This window comes from Ranitomeya variabilis, chromosome 5, assembly GCF_051348905.1.
Source record: "Ranitomeya variabilis isolate aRanVar5 chromosome 5, aRanVar5.hap1, whole genome shotgun sequence".
Classification (NCBI taxonomy): domain Eukaryota; kingdom Metazoa; phylum Chordata; class Amphibia; order Anura; family Dendrobatidae; genus Ranitomeya; species Ranitomeya variabilis.
This window is the reverse complement of record NC_135236.1, coordinates 675,407,051-675,432,913: the sequence shown is the minus strand read 5'-3', so window position 1 is coordinate 675,432,913 and position 25,863 is coordinate 675,407,051. Positions and strand designations below refer to the sequence as shown.

Genomic DNA, 25,863 nt, shown 5'->3' with positions numbered 1-25,863 from the left:
GCTGCGGGCTGAAGCTATCATTTGACAGTATGGGAAGCGCAGCGCTTTGACCGATGGTAATGATCTTACCGCCAATCATTGCAGCCCGTTTCTCACAGTGTCATGCAGATGACAGCACGAAAAACACCCGGTGTTTGGGGTGCCGATCTCAAACAGTAATACAGACTTCCTGGTGAAGTCCGTGACCAAACAGTAGATGTTTGGTACGAACACCAAACTTTACTGTCCGAGTTTGCCCATCTCTACTCACTACTTGACCCTGTCACCTACTCCCTAACCTCACCACATATATGGTGCCTAAGCTGTCTCTGCAACCTATTATTAACCTCTGGTGTCTTCCCTTCTGCTTTCAAAAATGCAATCCTGAAGAAACAATCCCTTGACCCAATCTCTACCGTCCAGTTATTACCCCATATTTTTACTCCCGTTTGCCTCCAAGTTCCTGGAACATTGAACTTTCCCGTCACCTGTCAAACAACTCACTGCTTGGCAACCTACAATCTGGCTTCTGTCCCCACCACACAGTTTGCCCTAATCAAAATTACAAAGCTTTGTGGGCCTGGACTTGTCTCCTCCTGTACCAGTAGGTCAATTGATTTGTTTCATGACTATTGTACTTGGTTTTTATGTTTACCTCTTTTCTCATGTAAAGAGCCATGGAATAAATGGTCATTGTTATTATTAGACAATACCCGCGCGCATTTTAAAATGCGCGCGTGTCCAGCCTCCCGTGACGTCACGGCTTGTGATTGGTTGCGTCGCCCATGTGACCGCGACGCAACCAATCACAACGCCGGAACGTAATTTTAAAATCCTGAAGGACCTGAAATTACGTCACGGCTTGCTGTGATTGGTTGCGTCCCGGCCACATGGGCGGCGCGCGACCAATCACAAGCCGGGACTTCGCGTAAGGAAGTTAAAGCGCGAATTTTAAGCAAACAACGCTGCCGGTTCCCTCGGTAAGGTGCAGGCTGCGTCGGAGAGGTGAGTATAGCAATATTTTTTATTTTAATTCTTTATTTTACACATTAATGTTGTTTCTATACTGATACCCGATACCACAAAAGTATCGGAATACCGGTATCGGAATTCCGATACAGCAAATATCGGCCGATACCCGATACTTGCGGTATCGGAATGCTCAACACTAGTGGGGACCGAGACCGGGAGGACCCGAAATAGATAAAGTAGTTTAGGGAGAATAGTCATCTTTAGTGCGCGTATTCTGCCGAGCCAGGAAAGATGAAGCTTACCCCATGACTGGAGTATTAGGCGGATTTTACGGAGCATATGAGGGTAGTTAGCCGAGTATAGTGAACCGTATTCCGAAGTAAGTTTCACACCTAAGTAATCCAAATGGTTAGAGGTCCACTGAAACGGGAATTCTTGTTTTAACAATATGGTAACAGAGGAGGGGAGATTGATATTCATAGCGTAGGACTTAGAGGGATTAATTTGTAGACCCGAAATGTGCTCAAAGTTATTAAGAGTTTGCAGTAGAGCTGGGAGGGGTGAACGAGGTGATGTTAAGAGGAGCAGCATATCATCAGCAAACAGGAAAAGTTTGTGGGGAACTGATGCTATAGTGGCTCCCTGGATGGATGAATTGAGCCGAATGTGTATCGCCAAGGGTTCAAAGGCTAAAAGAAATAATATGGGTGATAAGGGACAGCCTTGGCGAGTGCCTCTTTGAATATGGAAGCGTGGGGAGGAGAAGCCGTTGTATCTAACATATGCAGAAGGGGAGCTATAAAGGGCCTGAATCATTGTAAGAAAGCAAGGAGGGAAACCCCATTTCCGCAAGACCGCAAACAGATAAGGCCAAGAAACGGAGTCAAATGCTTTTTTAATATCAAGCGATAATAACATGCTTGGTAAATTGCGCTGTCTGCAATGATGCAGCAGGTGAGAGACTCGTCTTATGTTATCTGATGCTTGCCTATTGGGAACAAAACCCACCTGATCTCTATGTATTATAGTCCCTAGCCCCGAGTTTAACCGTTGAGATAAGATTTTAGCTAATATTTTAAGGTCTATGTTAATGACAGATATTGGTCTGTAGTTGGACCATGCTAACTGATCAGAATTAGGCTTAGGTATCATAGACACAGCTGCTATCAACGATGCTTCTCCGGGTTTATTTCCGTCTCTCAAGGAATTAAAATAAGTAGTAAGGTGGGGTATCAAGAGTGGGGCATATTTTTTATAGTATAAGGCTGTAAAACCATCCGGGCCGGGTTTTTTATTGATTTTCAGTTGTTGAATAGCTAACTCTATGTCGTTGGAAGAAATAGGTTGGTTTAACAGGTCAATCAGACCTGGTCCCAGCGCCGGGAGTGGGACAGAGTCCAAAAAGGCATCCAACTCTCTGGAATCGACGGTTGAAGTGGCGCTATATAGATGTATTAATTTCTGCTGGAACAATTGAGTGATCTTCAGTGGGTTGGACGTGATTCCTGAAGGAGTACGTAGTCTTACTGGGGGGCGGGGTTGAGGTAAACATTTTAGCCGTCGCGCTAGGTTAGATTTATTTTTATTATTGAGGGCATGAAACCGTTGTTGGGACCAGCGTAAGGCTTGGTCAGCGTTTTCAGATAGACAGAGGTCAAATTCAGTTCGGGCGTGGGTGAGATTTCTGTATATGTCTGGGGATGGCGAATTTTTCAATTGAATCTCAAGCACTGATACCCTATCTTCCAATTCAGCCTCTCTCGCAAGTCTCTCTTTTTTCCTGCGGGAGGCTGCTTGAATACACAGACCTCTCAATACTGCCTTGTGCTCTTCCCACAAAGAGATCGGAGAAGAGGCCGATTGAAGATTGAGAGAAAAATATTCTTCTAGGTGGCCTTTCAATTTTAAAGCGATCTCAGGGTAGGAGAGCAAAGAATCATTCAGGGTCCAATTAAATGAGTATGGTTTAGGGTGCAGCGCAGAACATATAAGTGGAGCGCCCCCACACCGCCGCAGGGCCGAGGGGTACCCGGAGCCGGGCCTCTAGGTCTCAGTCCTGGGGTTGTCACGGTGGCTAGACCCGGTCCGTGGCCCTGTCTGTCAGTGGGGGACGTCCGGTGCAATAAGTGGTGTTGTAACGGTGCAGTTGTGGGGTGCAGGTCGCGGTAAATAACGAGGACACCAGGTTGCAGTCTCTTTACCTCTTTACTGGAGATCTCTGAGTCCTCAGTCCAGAATACGGTTCACCAGGCTGCGCAAGTCCGGCCGGTCCAATGGCACTTCCAGAGTTCTCTTCACAGGTGGAAATCGGTGCCTTCCTTCTTAGCGCTATGTGTTGTAGTCCTCCCCTGCTGTGCTTACGGAAAGTACCCCACAACTGTTGTGTCTGTTTCTTAAGTTCCCTCACAACTCGATTACATGATGTTCTTCTAATCGTCCGTCCCTCCCTGATGTTACGGTTAGAACGGCACCCGTTTGTCGGGTAGGCCTGGAGTTCTTCCGGGACCCTAGAGACGCCCCTCTCCCGCAATTGCCTCCCAAGACTTCATAGGTGATATGTGTTAGACAGCCCGCCTTAAACTGACTGTCCTGCCGCTGTTTAGAGTATTGCTTGAAGCTGAATGTTATAATACTCCCTCGGCGTTCCGGCCACCGGTAGTGCGCCTCAGTAGGGTGTTGCTTCGGTCTTACAGCACGACCCCTACTGGAATTCTCCTATTGCTTGATCTCGTTTCTCACTCAGCACAATCTATCTCGCTTCTAGTCCTTTCTTGAATCCCGCCGCTTCCCGGAGCTGGCGCGGACCCGTTACGTTCTTTCCAATGCCAAGCCTCTGCCAGGATCCCACCCCTGGCAGAGACCCTACTGTCTCTTCCTCCACAACACCCTCTGCCACAAGGTGTTGCTTCGTTCAATCCAGTCAGCCTTCTCTTCTAACTTCCTGCCTGACCCCCAGTTTACCCACTATGGTGGGGAGTGGCCTAATGAATAGAACCCTTAGCTCCCACCGGAGGCCCGGCTGTGAAATGTATTGGTGTCTGTGATACCTGATCAGATGAACTCCTTCAGTGCCATCGGACGCACCATGGCTCCCCATAGTGGCGGAGCCACAGTACTGCAACGAACAGGACTCTGGGGCGCTGCACTCCCCCCTGGTTAAACACAGTACTCCGGGACTGGGAAGAAAACAACAATACAGGTTAGCAAAAAGACATACAATTTTTGTTGAGTGCAAAACAATAAGTATACTTGAACAGGCTTCCCTTTATGGGAGGTGAGGACACTTTAACGTTACAAACATAATTAAATATCATAGCAACAGGCTACAATTAACTCTCATTACCCAACCGGGTATTCTACCAAGTGCAATTTAATGAACAATAATTTAACATTGCCTTCAAGGAACATACACTCTTAGCTCGCTAAAGGCCTTCCCATAATCACATTACAGGGCAAGTTAACTTTTCATTCTCCTACTTTGAACCTGCAGGACCGCCTGTCCCTATGGCACCAGACCTACTGCCTCTCCTTTCTTTTACAGGACCGCCCCGTTCAGCCAGGGCCTACTGCCTTTCTCTACTATACATGGTATAGACATAACATTCCTTTCAATTAGAGAACATGGAGCCGGCTCTACTTGGCTCCTATTAGGACTCACTCACTAACCCCTACGGGTTCACTTTCTGTCCTTAGTAACACATTATTAACTTTCTATGGGGACTCAGGGTTTACCTTCTATCCTCACCTTCATTATTACTTTCTTACTTTCACTTAAGCAGAACTCTAAATCTACCCCTACGGGCTTTCTGCATCTTTCTTTTTCAAAGAACATTATCTAGATTTCTCATTTTAAACAAATTGAACTCACATAACTTTCCTATATGCAAAACAGTTACATTTCTTCCAGAGCATCATCATCAGTATTTCTTTACATTTAACTAGTTAAAACACATACAACTTTTCTCATTCCAACATTACCATGGCATTACTGTTCTTAAAACAGTATCTCTCGTAAGTACGCTGTTGGACATCCCCTTTAAAAGAGGATCAAGTCTTTCTGAGGTAGCTCGTCTTCTCAGCCTACCAGTCTTTGTTCAGCAAAGGTTCCAGAACGGTATATTCGCAAAGAGTCTTTAAATAAAACCAGTAGGAAGCGCCTTTAATAAGGTGCAAACTATTTACAAGAAAGTTTGGATCATGCACTGTTCATGATTTCTCAGTTTGTAAAACTCGTGCAAAACTGTAGAAAAACAAACAATAAGGACCCCGGGTCAACTAAGGGATCCATAAAAAGTTAACCCTGGACGGGTTTAGTAACAAACAATCAGGAACAGTAACTATTTACATCTTCAGGTTTCCGAGGTTTATTCTTCCAAGTCTGGGGCGGTCTCCCCCCCGGTGGAGGCAGCTCCTGAGCCGGTAGTTGGTCTCTCAGGCGCCCTCAGATCAGCCGGTGCCTGAATTTGAAGGCTAATCCTGCTTGCAAGTTCTGAAGCCGCTACGAGGCGTACGGTGGTGATAGGAATAAGATCTGGCAAATCGGGATCATTCATGATCGGAGCAACAGGGGGCGCTCTTTCAGGCCCACACCGTCGAACGTTCCGGGCACACCATCCTTGTGCACTCCGATGGCGGGTGTAGGTCACCTGATCTCCCCTCTGTAACGGATCACCATTTCGGCTGCAGCAGGGGGTCTTCACGTTATAGCTAGTAACAAAAACATCAGTTGGTAGCCCCGGTTCTTGTATGGAACCCCATCCCCTCTTCGGGTGGTAGGCCAGCACGGTTCCCCGCTTTACCACGTCTTTCCTACCGGGACCAGACTTCTTACGTTGTGTGTCAGGCGATTCGGTCTCGTCTCGATCTTTCCAGTGTTGAATCAAACATTGCTTATACTGTTCCCAGGTAAGTACCGCAAGGGTGAGGCCCTCTTCCCGGGTCCCATCCGGCCCGGTCCAGGGGGTGTCCCACCGAAGGATCACCCCGTCTAGGCCCACATCTAGGGGTTCTCCCATCTTGGTTGGTAGTGGGGGCACTAGCTTCCCCATCGCGTTAGAGGTGAGGATCACCCGCTCCACCAAGAAGGAACGATCATTGCTAGGGTGAGGAGCGGTCACAGGAGCGGGATCGATCGGAGGAACCGGATCGGTCGGGGGAGCAGAATCGACCGGGGGAGTAGGGGCGCTTTCCATACCTGCGCCTGATGTGATTCCACCGGTGTCGATCCATTCCGCCGACAAGGACACTGGAGTCAGCTGCTGCTCGGACCGCGGCTCCTCCAATGCGGTCCTCGGACGCGGCTCCGCTCGCTGTGGTTCCTCCTCCGCTGACTCCGAGGCCAGGATTGGGTGACTCGGCTCCGCTATCTGTTCCAAAGGCTTCGGATCTGCCGGCTGTAGAGGACACGGGTCCACCTCTAGTGAACGAGGGTAAGCCGGGACTGCTCCTTCCCCGTTCCGGCACTCGCTGTTCTTCATCATGATCTGTTGATCGGTGGCAATGCATGCATCTAACTCCGCCATTTCTCCGAGGTCGGGCTTCTCCATCACCCGCTTCCCGCCGTTGCAAATCAGGGGGTTGTCCTCTGCTTTGGGGCAGGTCATCTCCTTGCAGCCAGAAGCGCAGGGGGCGGTATCCATTTCTCGCGCCATTCTGGTAGTCTCCTCCCATAGCACGCCCTCCTTCTCCTCCGAAGTAGCAATGGCGGCGGCTTTTGGCGGGAACTTCTCTTGGTCAATGGTAGCACACAGTCTTTGCAATAAAGTACAGTTCAAGCACAACAAATCACAGTCTCTAGGCACACATGACCTGATTCCTCAGGCTTAAGTAGATCCTGTTCGTGACGCCAAGATTTGGAGCGCCCCCACACCGCCGCAGGGCCGAGGGGTACCCGGAGCCGGGCCTCTAGGTCTCAGTCCTGGGGTTGTCACGGTGGCTAGACCCGGTCCGTGGCCCTGTCTGTCAGTGGGGGACGTCCGGTGCAATAAGTGGTGTTGTAACGGTGCAGTTGTGGGGTGCAGGTCGCGGTAAATAACGAGGACACCAGGTTGCAGTCTCTTTACCTCTTTACTGGAGATCTCTGAGTCCTCAGTCCAGAATACGGTTCACCAGGCTGCGCAAGTCCGGCCGGTCCAATGGCACTTCCAGAGTTCTCTTCACAGGTGGAAATCGGTGCCTTCCTTCTTAGCGCTATGTGTTGTAGTCCTCCCCTGCTGTGCTTACGGAAAGTACCCCACAACTGTTGTGTCTGTTTCTTAAGTTCCCTCACAACTCGATTAAATGATGTTCTTCTAATCGTCCGTCCCTCCCTGATGTTACGGTTAGAACGGCACCCGTTTGTCGGGTAGGCCTGGAGTTCTTCCGGGACCCTAGAGACGCCCCTCTCCCGCAATTGCCTCCCAAGACTTCATAGGTGATATGTGTTAGACAGCCCGCCTTAAACTGACTGTCCTGCCGCTGTTTAGAGTATTGCTTGAAGCTGAATGTTATAATACTCCCTCGGCGTTCCGGCCACCGGTAGTGCGCCTCAGTAGGGTGTTGCTTCGGTCTTACAGCACGACCCCTACTGGAATTCTCCTATTGCTTGATCTCGTTTCTCACTCAGCACAATCTATCTCGCTTCTAGTCCTTTCTTGAATCCCGCCGCTTCCCGGAGCTGGCGCGGACCCGTTACGTTCTTTCCAATGCCAAGCCTCTGCCAGGATCCCACCCCTGGCAGAGACCCTACTGTCTCTTCCTCCACAACACCCTCTGCCACAAGGTGTTGCTTCGTTCAATCCAGTCAGCCTTCTCTTCTAACTTCCTGCCTGACCCCCAGTTTACCCACTATGGTGGGGAGTGGCCTAATGAATAGAACCCTTAGCTCCCCCCGGAGGCCCGGCTGTGAAATGTATTGGTGTCTGTGATACCTGATCAGATGAACTCCTTCAGTGCCATCGGACGCACCATGGCTCCCCATAGTGGCGGAGCCACAGTACTGCAACGACCAGGACTCTGGGGCGCTGCATAAGCAAGATTGGGGAGTGGTCAGACCATGGGGTGGAGAGGATGGAAATATTAGAGATGTTAGAAATGAAGGATGGATGGGCAAATATGTGATCTATTCTCGTGTAAACTAAGGGTACTGTCACACTAAACGATTTACCAACGATCACGACTAGCGATACGACCTGGCCGTGATCGTTGGTAAGTGGTTGTGTGGTCGCTGGAGAGCTGTCACACAGACAGCTCTCCAGCGACCAACGATGCCGAGGGCCCCGGGTAACCAGGGTAAACATCGGGATACTAAGCGCAGGGCCGCGCTTAGTAACCCGATGTTTACCGTGGTTACCAGCGTAAAAGTAAAAAAAAACAAACAGTACATACTCACATTCCGGTGTCTGTCCCCCGGCGCTGTGCTTCTCTGCACGGTGTCTGCCAGCCGGAAAGCACAGCGGTGACGTCACCGCTGTGCTCGTTTTCCGGCCGGCCGGCGCTCACAGTGCAGAGAAGCAGAACGCCGGGGGACAGACACCGGAATGTGAGTATGTACTGTTTTTTTTTTTTTTTACTTTTACGCTGGTAACCACGGTAAACATCGGGTTACTAAGCGCGGCCCTGCGCTTAGTAACCAGGGTAAACATCGGGTTACTAAGCGAACGCATCGCTGGATCGCTGTCACACACAACGATCCAGCGATGACAGCGGGAGATCCAGCGACGAAAGAAAGTTCCAAATGATCTGCTACGACGTACGATTCTCAGCAGGATCCCTGATCGCTGCTGCGTGTCAGACACAGCGATATCGTATGGATATCGCTGGAACGTCACGGATCGTACCGTTGTAGCGATCAAAGTGCCACTGTGTGACAGTACCCTAAGTGTCGCGGAGAAAAATACATGTAATCCCTTTGAGAGGGGTGCAAGTCCCTCCACAGGTCTACCCACTGGTATTGGGAGAGTTTATTAAGGGAGGACGAGTCCGTCGACGGGAGTGGCGATGGGATAGTAAGGGATTGTGCGGTAGTTAACCTATCCAAATGGGGTTTGAGTATACAGTTAGAGTCACCGCAAAGTATCGTGGCACCCTGGGCATGCTCGGTGACTGGTTCACATAATTGAGAGAAAAAGGCGGTTTGATGGGTGTTAGGGGCATAGTATGAGACGATGGTGACTAGTTCGTCTGAAATAGTGCCTGTAACTATCAAGTAACGCCCTTCCTTATCAGCTACTAAGGATTTAAAGACGAAGGGAACGGACCTCTTAAAACAAATGGCCACCCCTTTAGTTTTATTAGGGGCGGTGGCTAAATAATATAATGGGTAGGCAGCGGATAAGAACTTCGGATAAGAACTGGCCGAGAAGTGTGTCTCCTGAAGACAGACCACGTCAGCCCGCTGAGACCTATAATAGCGAAAGGCCTTGGTACGTTTGTGTGGAGAATTCAAACCTCGAACATTGTGTGAGATGATCGTTAGCGGCATGATAAAGGGATATGGAGTTCGCCTATGTTAACTATCACTCGTGACTCCGTGCTGGGAAAGAGGGAGTCTTCAAGGCTCAGGCGAGATAAGCTGTATTTACTCGGGTGGGAGATGAGGGGGGAGGACCGGGCAGTCAGGACAACACTAGTAAGGAGAGTCGGGTACAACAGGGGTAAAAGAGCAACAAAGGAAACTATAACATTTGCTGAGCACAACATGCTGAGCGGCAGTGTATAGGGACACTGTAAAGGTACCTTCACACGAAACGACATCGCTAGCGATCCGTGACGTTGCAGCGTCCTCGCTAGCGATATCGTTTCGTTTGACACGCAGCAGCGATCAGGATCCTGCTGTGATGTCGCTGGTCGCTGAATAAAGTCCAGAACTTTATTTGGTCGTCCGATCGCTGTGTATCGTTGCGTTTGAAAGCAAAAGCAACGATACCAGCGATGTTTTACTCTGGTAACCAGGGTAAACATCGGGTTACCAAGCGCAGGGTCGCGCTTAGTAACCCGATGTTTACCCTGGTTACCAGCGTAAAAGTAAAAAAAACAAACAGTACATGCTCACCTGCGCGTCCCCCAGCCTCTGCTTCCTGACACTTACTGAGCGCCGGCCCTAAAGTGAAAGTGAAAGCACAGCGGTGACGTCACCGCTGTGCTGTTAGGGCCGGAGCTCAGTCAGTGTCAGGAAGCAGACGCTGGGGGACGCGCAGGTGAGCATGTACTGTTTGTTTTTTTACTTTTACACTGGTAACCAGGGTAAACATCGGGTTACTAAGCGCGGCCCTGCGCTTAGCAACCCGATGTTTACCCTGGTTACCCGGGGACCTCGGCATCGTTGGTCGCTGGAGAGCGGTCTGTGTGACAGCTCTCCAGCGATCAAACAGCGACGCTGCAGCGATCGGCATCGTTGTCGCTATCGCTGCAGCGTCGCTTCGTGTGAAGGTACCTTTAGGGCATAAGAACAGTTCAGGGACAACGCAATTTAGAGTAAACCTAATAATTAGGTGTATAAGAAGGGTAGGGTAGATGGGGGGGAAAGCTGAGTATGTGAAACACCAATAAGGCCTAGCAGTATATCAGGGCTATATGTGTGTTGCTAACTGTGCCAGCCTTGTAGTGACGGCTGTGAAGGGGAAACCCACAGCCACAATAACTCACCAAAAACAATACATGGTGGAAAGTCCATATCAGTAACCTGAAAATATGAATAAAATACAAATAAAATAACAGAACATTGCAAGAAAAATAGACCCTCTCTGGCGTTCATAGCTGGTGGAATAACAAATCGGAACTGAATTCCAACAAAACGAGCAATAGGGGCCATAAACACCAAAGAGTCGTAGAGAGGTAGCTGAAAAACAACCTTAAAATGTAAAGTGATGAAACACTAAGATGCATCAATATTATTAACACGAACTTTCTGTCTGCTATAAAACAGCCAAAAAAATAAATAAATAAAAAAATAAAAGAGAAAAAAAGGTAATATTGATACTAGAGGATTCCAGGGCTGCAAATGTGAATTGTTTAGGTGTGTATCCAAGCTCCATGTAGAGCTATAGTAATCGCTGGATCTCAAGGGGGGCCCGATGAGGCCTGCGGTTCAGGTCGTCTGTCCCCCGACCGTGGCAATGATGATGATGGCAGTGAGGCAGGTGAGGGGGGATTCATAAGCTGCAACTTGGTGAGGCAGCGGCTTGCTCCTTCTGGGGAAAGGACAGTATGAACCATCTCTCCGTGGGTAAACATCAGCTTAAAGGGGAATCCCCAGCGATACTTAATGTTTTTAGAACGTAAAACTTCCAAATATGGTCTCATTGCCAGTCTTTTCACGATAGTAGTGGGGGCCAGGTCCGGGAACAGTTCGTAGGAGTGCCCCTGGAAAACCAAAGAAGTGGAATTTCTTGCAGCTTGGAGAAGTTGATCTTTAGTTTTATAAAAATGTAGCTTTAAGATTATGTCTCTCAGGGGGCCATTAGGGTTTTTTCTGGTTAAGGCTCTGTGAATACGGTCCATCTCAAGGCGTTCACTAGAAATGCCTGGTAGGAGTTCCTGGAATAGAGCCGTAGCCGTAGATTGAAGGTCTGTGATAGATTCTGGCAGGCCTCTAATTCTAATATTGCCTCTACGAGCCCAGTTCTCAAAGTCCTCGAGCTTATTATTGAGGGTATAAATCTCCTCATGAAGCGACTCCATATCTTTTTAATGGGTAGCAAGATTGGCGAGAGTCGAGTCCATTTTATCCTCCAGTTCTGAGGTACGAGATCCCAGCTCCCTAATCTCCTTCGTTAAGTCTTTAGTCAGTTTGTCGGACATTTTGGATAGTTCCGTATGTAAAATAGACTGAAATTGAGAGAGTAGAGCATTATGATCAGGAGCTGGGGTACTTGGAGTCCTGGTGGTGGAGGCTGGGATTGATTCGGACTCCGCTCCATCTATTATGGAGGAGTTGGAGGATTCGGACTGGGAGAGAGGCCCTGGAGACATGTTATCTTCTAAATCAGTCAGCGTCTGGAATCTGTTGCTAGCGTACCTAGGATTATTTTTGCGCAGCTTAGGGTACTGTCACACAGTGCCATTTTGATCGCTACGACGGCACGATCCGTGACGTCGCAGCGATCGTATGATTATCGCTCCAGCATCGTAGACTGCGGTCACACGTTGCAATCACGGCGCTGGAGCGATGCCGAAGTCCCCGGGTAACCAGGGTAAACATCGGGTTACTAAGCGCAGGGCCGCGCTTAGTAACCTGATGTTTACCGTGGTTACCAGCGTAAACGTAAAAAAAACAAACAGTACATACTCACATTCCGGTGTCTGTCCCCCGGCGTCTCAGCTTCTCTGCACTGTGTAAGCACAGCGGCCGGAAAGCACAGCGGTGACGTCAGACGTCACCGCTGTGCTCGCTTTCTGGCTGGCTGGCGCTCACAGTGCAGAGAAGCTGAGACGCCGGAGGACAGACACCGGAATGTGAGTATGTACTGTTTGTTTTTTTTACGTTTACGCTGGTAACCACGGTAAACATCGGGTTACTAAGCGCGGCCCTGCGCTTAGTTACCCGATGTTTACCCTGGTTACAAGCGAACACATCGCTGGATCGCTGTCACACACAACGATCCAGCGATGTCAGCGGGTGATCAAGCGACGAAAGAAAGTTCCAAACGATCTGCTACGACGTACGATTCTCAGCAGGGTCCCTGATCGCTGCTGCGTGTCAGACACTGCGATATCGTAACGATATCGCTAGAACGTCACGAATCGTACCGTCGTAGCGATCAAAATGGCACTGTGTGACAGTACCCTTAGTCATGGGAGCGGTAGGATTAGATAAAGAACAATGGTGTTATACGGTCAGCTTGAAGGAATAGGGTCAAGGGGGATGCATATTGTGTGTTGTCCCTTACTGGGATTAGAGGGTGCTGAGTTCAAACCATTAGAGCAGCCTCAGACAGTCCTAAAATTAGGACACTACAGTCCAGGCCACCTGATAATAATGCGTCAATAATGTCTTGACAGCTGTCAGGTCTAGGGTTGTTGGGCCCTTGGAAGTGATATATGGGCAGAGGCTTTCAACTGTTCTGGCCAGAGTCCGCCGCACAGGGCCCTACGGTGGGACAGTCCAATGGTCAAGGCCCTTCAAAGTCGTCCTGGAGGTGCTTAACTCTTCTCTGCCTTGTAGATGGACCGGAAGGGGAAGGGTGCTGGTAATGCAGCCGAGCTGGACACCGGGGACGGAAGCAGGGTGCCGGTGTGTCCTCTCTACGGAACGCCGCTGTATGCGAGGCCCCAGCTCCAGGCCAGGGGAGCACCCGACTTCAGCGCTCCGGCCGTCCAGCGCCGCCTCGCCCGCCTCCGGAGCCCCACAGCCAGACGCCGTTGGGACCGCTCCTCCGAGGATACCGCAGGTGCGTGTGCCACTCACAAAGGGGTCACCGGAGGGACCCTTCTTCAGACGGTGTGCGCCGCTGTGCACATCCGCTTCAGGCACTGTCTCTCCAGCCGGTGCGGACATAGCAGGGGGCCGCCGCAGCGATGGAGGATGGGGAGGGCGGGAAAGCCGCTGTTCGTGTGCTCGAGCGCCAATCTTCACTCGACGGTCCCCCCCTCCTCGCGCTGGCACCGGATCACCCGCAAGGGTCTCGGGTCACTCCTCACCGCCGCCCCGTGGTGTGAGATCTTCTACTTAGGGGCCCGTGAAAAGCAGGAGACTGCGTGCCGCCGCAGGTTTCAGGCCTGCAAGTAGGCCTCCGATGTTCCTCGCGCCCACTCTCACAAATATGGCCAATATGTTCTAAATACGTGTCCGGGGCCCGCTAACGGGTGTACAGAGCCTTTAAATCAGGCAGGTTGTGTCCCCTCTATTCTATATATTTTAAAGTCTATCAGTCATACCCACTTCCTCCTCATCAAACTTTCTAATGCTCAATGCAGACAAAACCAAACCTACCTTTCCTTCATCACAGTTAGGCCTCTTTCACACTAGCGTTGTGCACTGCACGTCGCTATGCGTTGTTTTGTAGAGAAAACGCATCCTGCAAAATTTCTTGCAGGATGCATTTTTTTTCCATAGACTTGCATTAGCGACACAGTGCGACGCATTGCCACACGTCACAACCGTCGTGCGACGGTTGCGTCGGACTGTCGGCACAAAAAAACTTTACATGTAACTTTTTTTGTGCATCGTGACAGTCTTTTCCAACCAGGCATGCGCGGCCGGAACTCCGCCCCCCCTCCCCGCACATCACAATGGGGCAGCGGATGCGTTGTAAGGGCTTGTTTCCACATGCGAGAAACACGTCCGTGTCTCGCATGTAGAAACCAAGCTCTGGTGTCTGCACTCCGGAGCAGAGTGTGCGGCCGCATACGAACACATGGAGCTGCATGCTCCGCTCCAAAGTGCCGGCGCCAGAGCTTGGTTTCCACATGCGAGACACGGACGTGATTCTCGCATGTGGAAACAAGCCCTAAAACTGCATCCGCTGCCACCGTTGTGCGGCCCTTTCACAGTTTGCGTCGGTGCGCCGCAACGTCGCATTGCACGACGCTAGTGTGAAAGTAGCCTTAGCCCCCTACCCCATCTATCACTATACCAAAATTCTGCTGCCTCAGTTTCTACCCTGTCCTTCACACTCTATATCCAAGCCTCGACCACCTCTAACTCAAATTTTTTTCCCTAATGCCTCCACTCCCGAATCTGCTAAATTGTTACTGTCCCATTAATCCATGTCTCCTCCTGCCAATCCAATTGGAACTAACAAAAGACCGTCCATAGTCTGTATCCGGCAATACACCTCCAGGTACCTCCCCAGACTGAAAACGTCTCAAGGGCATACCCCATGTCTACTGAAAATGTTATATACACAGATACAATATCTATCCTGTATGTAACCACTTATTCACACATAAAGACCCCCTGGAATTAAGTGTGCTTTACAAATAAATATTGATGCTATGACATAACACTATACTGTATAGGGATATAAAGCACTATATGGAGGTGTACAGTGCTACATGAGTGTTTACAGCACTAGATGGGGAGTATACGGCACTATATGGATAACATACAGCAGTATATAGAAAGTATACAATATATGGATGGAGGGCATACACTGAGTAAAGAATTTTTAGAGGATGCCCAGGTCTCAGCCATGCCACATAACACCTTGTATACCGGTGTCTTGCTCAGTGGTGGTCGGGCTCAGCCTACTCACTTCGACAATGTCTCCATGACTCTGAAATATGACAGCAGTGGAATAAAATGGCTTCCTGGTCGCTTCACGTCTGATTCTTCTCCCATCCTTGGAAGTTAATCAAAGACTTTTTTCCTTAAGTTTATTGAGGTTTATTGCCAGTTCTGTTATCGCACCAATATCTTGCCTCATTCTTCAAGCAGAAGATTGATAACATCAGAGACAGTTTTGGTCAACAAGCCCCAGAGCCCTTCCTCCCAACTTCCCTACCCTCCACCTCCAAAACCAACTACTCCACCATTACAGAAGATCAACTCGCCACTCTACTCTCAAGATCGCATCTCACCACCTGTGCACTTGACCCGCTCCCATCCCACCTCATCCCAAACCTCACCACAATCTTCATCCCAACCCTAACCCATCTCTTCAACCTATCACTAACAACTGGTGTTTTCCCCTCAAGCTTTAAACATGCCTCCATCACACCTATCCTCAAAAAGCCCTCTCTTGACCCATCCTCTGTATCTAGCTATCGCCCTATATCACTTCTCCCCTATGCCTCAAAACTACTGGAACAACACGTTTACCTTGAACTGTCCTCCCATCTCTCTTCTTGCTCCCTCTTTGACCGCTTACAATCTGGCTTCCGGTCACACCATTCCACTGAAACTGCCCTAACTAAGGTCACCAATGACCTCTTAACCGCCAAGAGCAAGCGACACTACTCTGTCCTCCTCCTCCTCGACCTGTCGGCTGCCTTTGACACAGTGGACCATTCCCTATTATTACAGACCCTCTCATCCCTTGGCATCACAGACTTGGCCCTATCCTGGATCTCATCATACCTAACAGACCGGACATTCAGCGTCTCCCACTCACACACCACCTCCTCACCTCGCCCCCTATCTGTCGGAGTCCCACAAGGTTCAGTCCTTGGGCCCCTGCTCTTCTCCATTTACACCTTTGGCCTGGGACAGCTCATAGAATCTCATGGCTTTCAGTATCACCTCTATGCTGATGACACACAGATCTACATCTCTGGACCAGATATCACCTCCCTACTAACCAGAATCCCTCAATGTCTGTCCACTATTTCATCCTTCTTCTCCGCTAGATTTCTGAAACTTAACATGGACAAAACAGAATTCATCATCTTTCCCCCATCTCACGTGACCCCCCCAACGAACCTATCCATTACAGTAAATGGCTGCCCACTCTCCCCAGTCCCACAAGCTCGCTGCCTCGGGGTAATCCTTGACGCTGATCTCTCCTTCAAACCACATATCCAAGCCCTTTCCACTTCCTGCCGACTTCAACTCAAAAATATTGCACGAATCCGTTCATTCCTCAACCAAGAATCTGCAAAAACCCTAGTCCATGCCCTCATCATCTCTCGCCTTGACTACTGCAACCTTCTGCTCTGTGGCCTCCCCTCAAACACTCTCGCACCCCTCCAATCTATTCTAAACTCTGCTGCCCGACTAATCCACCTGTCCCCCCGCTATTCTCCGGCCTCTCCCCTCTGTCAATCCCTTCACTGGCTCCCCATTGCCCAGAGACTCCAGTACAAAACCCTAACCATGACGTACAAAGCCATCCACAACCTGTCTCCTCCTTACATCTGCGACCTCATCTCCCGGTACTTTCCTACACGCAACCTCCGATCCTCACAAGATCTCCTTCTCTACTCCCCTCTTATCTCCTCTTCCCACAATCGCATACAAGATTTCTCTCGCGTATCACCCCTACTCTGGAACCCTCTACCACAACACATCAGACTCTCGCCCACCATCGAAACCTTCAAAAAGAATCTGAAGACCCACCTCTTCCGACAAGCCTACAACCTGCAGTAACCACCGATCGACCAAACCGCTGCATGACCAGCTCTACCCTCACCTACTGTATTCTCACCCATCCCTTGTAGATTGTGAGCCTTCGCGGGCAGGGTCCTCTCTCCTACTGTACCAGTTATGACTTGTATTGTTCAAGATTATTGTACTTGTTATTATGTATACCCCTCCTCACTTGTAAAGCGCCATGGAATAAATGGCGCTATAACAATAAATAATAATAATAATAATATTAGGAGTAGTGTTGAGCATTCCGATACCGCAAGTATCGGGTATCGGCCGATATTTGCTGTATCGGAATTCCGATACCGAGATCCGATACTTTTGTGGTATCGGGTATCGGTATCGAAACAACATTAATGTGTAAAATACAACATTAATGTGTAAAATAAAGAATTAAAATAAAAAATATTGCTATACTCACCTCTCCGACGCAGCCTGGACCTCACCGAGGGAACCGGCAGCGTTCTTTGCTTAAAATGCGCGCTTTTCCTTCCTTCCGTGACGTCACGGCTTCTGATTGGTCGCGTGCCGCCCATGTGGCCGCGACGCGACCAATCACAGCAAGCCGTGACGTAATTTTCAGGTCCTTCTAGGCATTCAGTATTTTAAAATTACGTTCCGGCTTTGTGATTGGTCGCGTTGCGGTCACATGGGCGACGCGACCAATCAGAAGCCGTGACGTCACGGAAGGAAGGAAAAGCGCGCATTTTTAAAATTACGTCGCGGCTTGTGATTGGTTGCGTGCCGCCCATGTGACCGCGACGCGACCAATCACAGCAAGCCGTGACGTAATTTCAGGTCCTGAATGCAGAAATAGGCATCAGGACCTGAAATTACGTCACGGCTTGCTGTGATTGGTCGCGTTGCGGTCACATGGGCGGCACGCAACCAATCACAAGCCGTGACGTAATTTTAAAAATGCGTGCGTCTCCTGCCTCCCGTGACGTCACGGCTTGTGATTGGAGAGTACGGAAGGCTAGCACTCGGCAAACGTGGAAGTGAAGGTGCAAGTGAACGGAACCAATGGTCCTCTCAGTCACAGAATATATAATCACTGCACTCATACGATGGAAAAACTTGATTCATGTGAATACTTTTATTGAGAAAATGTTCGGGTGAAGCGATAAGTACAAAACGTTTCGGCCAACCCGTGGCCTTGATCACTTAATCGCCTTAAGTAGAAATTCTTATTTCTAGAGTGTAACTGGTGCTGCTAGGGTATCAGCCAAAAAATAGGGGTAGACAAACCTTAATCTTATTCGTGCAGCGGCCGCTATAGAAAGAAGTCGGTTGCTATATCCATCAAAGGCTGTTAGATTGAGAAGCCTATCAAGGCGAGTGCCTGGTGCTTTAAAAGGGGTGGACCCGTCTTCTGGAAAAACCTGCCCGGCTTCTTGTTTAAGGAGCCAGCCTGAGCTAATGTGCGTTAATTTCAGCACGAGTGCATTGACACAGCCTGTGTCTGCACATCCCACTTATCCACCAACGTGGATCCCAGCCACTGAGTGTACGGAACCGTGAGGAACGGATCTACACTGACTCCCTCACCCTGCGGGTCTATCGTGCTGAAATTAACGCACATGATGCCCCATACTGTATAATGGCCACACATGACGCTCCATACTGTATAATGAACACACATGACGCTCCATACTGTATAATGACCGCATGCATACTGTATAATGGCCGCACATGATGCTCCATACTGTATAATGACCGCACATGATGCTCCATACTGTATAATGACCGCACATGATGCTCCATACTGTATAATGGCCGCACATGATGCTCCATACTGTATAATGACCGCATGCATACTGTATAATGGCCGCACATGATGCTCCATACTGTATAATGAACGCACATGATGCTCCATACTGTATAATGACCGCACATGATGCTCCATACTGTATAATGACCGCACATGATGCCCCATATTGTATAATGACCGCACATGATGCTCCATACTGTATACTGGCTGCACATGATGCTCCATATTGTATAATGACCGCACATGATGCTCCATACTGTATACTGGCTGCATATGATGCTCCATACTGTATAATGAACACACATGATGCTCCATACTGTATAATGGCCACACATGATGCTCCATATTGTATAATGACCGCACATGATGCTCCATACTGTATAATGACCGCACATGATGCTCCATACTGTATACTGGCCGCACATGATGCTCCATACTGTATAATGACCGCACATGATGCTCCATACTGTATAATGACCGCACATGATGCTCCATACTGTATACTGGCTGCACATGATGCTCCATACTGTATAATGACTGCACATGATGCTCCATATTGTATAATGACCGCACATGATGCTCCATACTGTATACTGGCTGCACATGATGCTCCATACTGTATAATGAACACACATGATGCTCCATACTGTATAATGGCCACACATGATGCTCCATATTGTATAATGACCGCACATGATGCTCCATACTGTATACTGGCTGCACATGATGCTCCATACTGTATAATGACCGCACATGATGCTCCATACTGTATAATTACTGCACATGATGCTCCATACTGTATAATGGCCGCACATGATGCTCCATACTGTATAATGACCGCACATGATGCTCCATACTGTATAATGACCACACATGATGCTCCATATTGTATAATGACCGCACATGATGCTCCATACTGTATACTGGCTGCACATGATGCTCCTTACTGTATAATGACTGCACATGATGCTCCATATTGTATAATGACCACACATGATGCTCCATACTGTATACTGGCTGCACATGATGCTCCATATTGTATAATGACCGCACATGATGCTCCATACTGTATAATGACCCCACATGATGCTCCATACTGTATTATGGCCACAGTTCTCCATACTGTATAATGACATACAGGCACGCAGCTCACACACATGCAGCATCACACACACACAGTATCACACATACACACGCAGCATCACAAACGCAGCTCACAAACACATGCAGCTTTGACACAAATGCATCACACATGCAGCCATCACACACACAGCCATCACACACACGCAGCCATCACACACACACACGCAGCCATCACACACACACACACGCAGTCATCACACACACACGCAGTCATCACACACACACGCAGCCATCACACACACGCAGCCATCACACACACACACGCAGCCATCACACACACACACGCAGCCATCACACACACACACGCAGCCATCACACACACACACGCAGCCATCACACACACACGCAGCCATCACACACACACACGCAGCCATCACACACATGCAGCCATCACACACACCCAGCCATCACACACACACACACACACACCCAGCCATCACACACACACACTCAGCCATCACACACACACACCCAGCCATCACACACACCCAGCCATCACACACACCAGATACCTCATACACACATGACACACACACAAATGCAGCATCACACATCTCACACACACACACACATCACACACACACACACAATCTCCTCTGTGGTGCAGGGGCGGCTGATCTGTCCATGTGCAGCTCTTCAGTTTCTCCGGCTGCTCACAGCTCTGCACTGTCCCGGCACCTCCCCCGTCTCTCCTTCTCTGCCGGGATAGCAGCTAAGAGCAGGAGACGCCAGAGCTCTGTGCACACACCTCAGGTAGTGAGTCGCTGACCTCTCATCTTGATCGCTGCTGGCTCTCTTCCTCAGCGTGGCAGCGCCGCACACACAGGGGGCGGGGGCGGGGGAGGGATCGGTCGGGAGGAGACCCAGCATGTATAAGAAAAAAAAAACAGCCACAAACCTAATCGAGCTCTCTCTACGTCCCGGAAGTGGGCGGGGCTTCACCGGCGGCCGCAAATTCGGGATTTTAAATGCCCGAAGCGGGACAGCGGGACCCCGGTGCCAAAGCGGGACTGTCACGCTGAAATCGGGACGGTTGGGAGGTATGCTATAAGGCGGTATACATGACAGATGAATATGGACATATCACACCAAAGATCAGCGGCATCAGCTCTTGTGGTGACGGTGTGGGTGGCTCTTAGAAGAGCCTTTAGGTTGTGTGGATGATACGGGGTCAGTGTCGCTCACTTGCTCTTCTTGCTGCTCTCGGTCTTCTTGGGCAACAGCACGGCCTGGATGTTGGGCAGGACGCCCCCCTGGGCAATGGTCACCCCACCCAGCAGCCTGTTCAGCTCCTCATCATTGCGCACGGCCAGCTGCAGGTGTCGGGGGATGATGCGGGTCTTCTTGTTGTCCCGGGCGGCATTGCCGGCTAATTCCAGGATCTCAGCGGTCAGATACTCCAGCACAGCAGCCAGATAGACCGGAGCACCGGCGCCCACCCTCTCAGCATAGTTACCCTTGCGGAGAAGTCTGTGCACACGACCAACCGGGAACTGCAGTCCTGCCCGGGATGAGCGGGTCTTGGCTTTAGCACGGACCTTCCCTCCTTGTTTGCCGCGTCCAGACATCACTGCACTCACACTTATCAGCAAACAGAAAACTCTCTTGTATGTGGTGACTGTGCAGATTCCTGCGCCTCTTATAACCTGCTGCTGTCCCGCCTCCTCTGCTGCCATTGGCTGAATCTGAAGTCACCAATGGGAACAAGACTTGTGAAAACACCAATGAACTGCAATGGGCGGGTATCATTGCGTCTACTTTGGTCACATGACTTTCTCACCCAATAGAACAGTGATGTGACAGCATTGCTCATTTGCATGGCCGTTCTATAAATACGGCCGCTCTGGGAGGAGCAGGTTCATTATTTTATTTTCCAGTGAAAAGAACGTTCTGCTATCATCATGCCTGAGCCTGCCAAGTCTGCACCAGCAGCCAAGAAGGGCTCCAAGAAAGCTGTGACCAAGACTCAGAAGAAGGATGGTAAGAAGCGGAGGAAGACCAGGAAGGAGAGCTATGCCATCTATGTGTACAAGGTGCTGAAGCAGGTCCACCCTGACACCGGCATCTCCTCCAAGGCCATGGGCATCATGAACTCTTTTGTCAATGACATCTTTGAGCGCATCGCAGGGGAAGCCTCCCGCCTGGCTCACTACAACAAGCGCTCCACCATCACCTCCCGGGAGATCCAGACCGCTGTGCGCCTGCTGCTGCCCGGAGAGCTGGCCAAGCACGCCGTGTCTGAGGGCACCAAGGCCGTCACCAAGTACACCAGTGCCAAGTGATCTGCTCCGTGCTCTGCACCCACAACCCAAAGGCTCTTCTAAGAGCCACCCACCCCGTCTACATCAGAGCCGGCACCACTGATCTCTGGTGTACAGATTGTATAGCCAAGATTCTGTATAACATTGTGCTGCACATGGGATATAGTTGGATCAGGCAGTCGGTATAATCCTGTCACCATTGGGTTAGAACAATGGGAGTGATGATGGTTTATATCCTGCGGTGACTGCCACTTACTGGTCTGGTATCCAGTCTTAAGGTACCGTCACACTAAACGATATCGCTAGCGATCCGTGACGTTGCAGCGTCCTGGATAGCGATATCGTTGTTTGACACGCAGCAGCGATCAGGATCCTGCTGTGATATCGCTGGTCGTTGATTAAAGTTCAGAACTTTATTTGGTCGTCAGATCGCCGTGTATCGTTGTGTTTGACAGCGAAAGCAACGATACCAGCGATGTTTTACAATGGTAACCAGGGTAAATATCGGGTTACTAAGCGCAGGGCCGCGCTTAGTAACCCGATGTTTACCCTGGTTACCAGTGTAAAATGTAAAAAAACAAACAGTACATACTCACCCTCTGATGTCTGTCACACGTCCCTCGCCATCTGCTTCCTGCACTGACTGAGCGCTGGCCGTAAAGTGAAAGCACAGCACAGCGGTGACGTCACCGCTTTGCTGTTAGGGCCGGCACTCAGTCAGTGTAGGAAGCGGACGCCGGGGAACGCGAAGGTGAGTATGTACTGTTTGTTTTTTTACATTTTACACTGGTAACCAGGGTAAACATCGGGTTACTAAGCGCGGCCCTGCGCTTAGCAACCCGATGTTTACCCTGGTTACCCAGGGACCTCGGCATCGTTGGTCGCTGGAGAGCGGTCTGTGTGACAGCTCTCCAGCGACCAAACAGCGACGCTGCAGCGATCGGCATCGTTGTCTGTATCGCTGCAGCGTCGCTTAGTGTGACGGTACCTTTACACCATCCGTTCCACCAACCTTCATGGTTGGTAGTGCGAGGTGAGCCGCTGGAAAGTGACCACACCGCATTAGATGAGTATTGTAGGTCCTTGATGTGAATACAAGTGTCTCAAAAATGGGCACCAAAGGGCATTGATGAAAGGGTTAAAAGACTTTGGGCCACAGACATATAGAACAGGGAGCCCCACATCAAACCCAAGTCTCCAGCTTGGCCCAAATAGGTTCTGGGCATCAAAGTAGACAAAGAGCAGATTATCACAGGTAGTGTAAGATAAGTGACTCAGTCATTTAACCCTTTAAACAGTTACTTATTCAACTGGCCAAAATCAGTAGTTTGTCCACTTAGATACCGCACCAATTCTGGTGCCCAGAACCCATTTGGACCAGGCTGTACGGGCCTGGGTTTGATGCGGCCATTACTGTGTATTCTTAGCGTGAGATCAGTGGCCCAAAGTTATTTAACCGTTTGATTAACGCCCTTTGGTGCCCATTTTTGTAGCTGTTTTTAAGTGTATTCACATTAGGGCACCTCGCTGCATTGTATGTTATTATTGTGTTGCTTATTTTTTTCTTGTTAAACCTATTAAAAAAAAAACAAAAAACAAGAAAAAATTGCTGAATAAGGCTGGTTTCACACTTGCGTTTTGATCTGCAGCGTTTTTTTTAAAAAAACGCATGTGGTGAAAAACCGCATGTAAACGCGTGCAAACGCTGCGTTTCTTAGACGCATGCATTTTTGCATGCAGAAAAAAACGCGGCGTTTTGCCGCGTTTACATGTGTTTTTTTAAACGCATGCTGAGAAGTGTGTGACAGCTGCCAATCATCAAAATCAACTAGAAAACCCACTATAAACAGAAATAGTTAGGCTTAGGAACCCTAGGGTTTTCTTGTTTTTTCTTGTTTTTCTATAAAAACGCATGCGTTTTTAAGGCTACGTTCACATTTGCATTGTGCGCCACAACGCAAATGTGAACACATGCACAACGCAGCGTTTTGTGACGCATGCGTCCTTTTTTTGCTTGATTTTGGATGCACAAAAAATGCAACTTGCTGCGTCCTGTGCGCCCTGACGCGTGCATCACAAAACGCAAATGCAACGCATGTCCATGCGCCCCCATGTTAAATATAGGGGTGCATGACGCATGCGGCGACGCAGCGGCGCACAACGCTAATGTGAACGTAGCCTAACGCAAGCAAACGCATGCGTTTACATAGACAGCAATACAGTTTTTTGCGGCAAAAAAACGCCGCTAGAAATTACTACAGGTTGCATTTCTGCAACTAAACGCATGCGTCAAAAAACGCATGCGTTGCCGAAAACGCATGCATTTTTTAGCTCTAAAACACTGCAGATCAAAACGCAAGTGTGAAACCAGCCTAAAAAACCAACTCCAGCATGGTTAGGTTGGCACAGTGGGCAGTGGCGTAGGAAGGGGGGTGCGGGGGGGGCGGGCCGCCCCGGGCGGCACAGTGCGGGGGGGCGGCACAATGTGGGGGTGAGTCAGTGGCGTATCTAGGGGGGAGCAGCCGGCAGGGGGGCGCAGTCGGGCCGCCTAAAGCGGCGGTCCGCAGTGTCTCCCCCGGCGGCTGCATTCTGCCACCCCCCCCCGCACTGGGAGTCAGCTGTTCTCTGTGCCGACTGTCAAGCTGACAGCCGGCACAGAGAAGCTGCGGCGCGCCGGCTCCCAGTGTTCAATTGTACTCGTATCTGAGATGCGAGTACAATTGAAGCTCTGACTGCCGGGTCAGAGCGATGCCAGCAGCGTGATCAGGTCATGTGATCACGCTGCTGACGTCACTCACCTGCGCGGCAGAGCAGGAGACACAGAGCGGTGGTAAGTGCTCCAGTGGAGCTGAAGACACCGAAGGTGCAGGGGGGGATTTACTGTAAGTGGGAATGGGGGGGCATACATTGTGGGGGGGGGGGATTTACTGTGAGTGGATGGGGGGCATATATTGTGGGGGGGGGGATTTTCTGTGAGTGGATGGGGGGCATATATTGTGGGGGGGGATTTACTGTGAGTGGGGATGGGGGCATATATTGTGGGGGGGATTTACTGTGAGTGGGGATGGGGGCATATATTGTGGGGGGGATTTACTGTGAGTGGGGATGGGGGCATATATTGTGGGGGGGATTTACTGTGAGGGGATGGGGGGCATATATTGTGGGGGGGATTTACTGTGAGGGGATGGGGGGCATATATTGTGGGGGGGATTTACTGTGAGGGGATGGGGGGCATATATTGTGGGGGGGATTTACTGTGAGTGGGGATGGGGGCATATATTGTGGGGGGGGATTTAATGTGAGTGGGGATGGGGGGATATATTGTGGGGGGGATTTACTGTGACTGGGGGGGATTTAATGTGAGTGGGGATAGTGGGATATATTATTGGATTGGGGATTTACTGTGAGTGGAGATGGGGGGGATTTATTGTGGGGGGAGATTTAATGTCCCTCAATGTCTGTCCACTATTTCATCCTTCTTCTCCGCTAGATTTCTGAAACTTAACATGGACAAAACAGAATTCATCATCTTTCCCCCATCTCACGTGACCCCCCCAACGAACCTATCCATTACAGTACACGGCTGCCCACTCTCCCCAGTCCCACAAGCTCGCTGCCTCGGGGTTATCCTTGACGCTGATCTCTCCTTCAAACCACATATCCAAGCCCTTTCAACTTCCTGCCGACTTCAACTCAAAAATATTGCACGAATCCGTTCATTCCTCAACCAA

General features: G+C 49.8%; 2 protein-coding genes across 2 annotated transcripts; one reads left to right on the top strand and one right to left on the bottom strand.

The window, feature by feature from the left end:
• Window positions 1-21,035: 21,035 nt before the first annotated feature.
• LOC143774066 (histone H2A type 1-like) lies at window positions 21,036-21,490 on the bottom strand. Its single transcript, XM_077261360.1, has one exon. The coding sequence runs from the start codon at window positions 21,437-21,439 to the stop codon at window positions 21,053-21,055; it is 387 nt and encodes a 128-aa protein (XP_077117475.1). The 5' UTR covers window positions 21,440-21,490; the 3' UTR covers window positions 21,036-21,052.
• Window positions 21,491-21,757: 267 nt separating this feature from the next.
• Window positions 21,758-22,236, top strand: LOC143774065 (histone H2B 1.1-like). The gene has a single exon (XM_077261359.1). It carries the CDS (start codon window positions 21,773-21,775, stop codon window positions 22,151-22,153), a length of 381 nt encoding a protein of 126 aa, XP_077117474.1. The 5' UTR covers window positions 21,758-21,772; the 3' UTR covers window positions 22,154-22,236.
• Window positions 22,237-25,863: the final 3,627 nt, after the last annotated feature.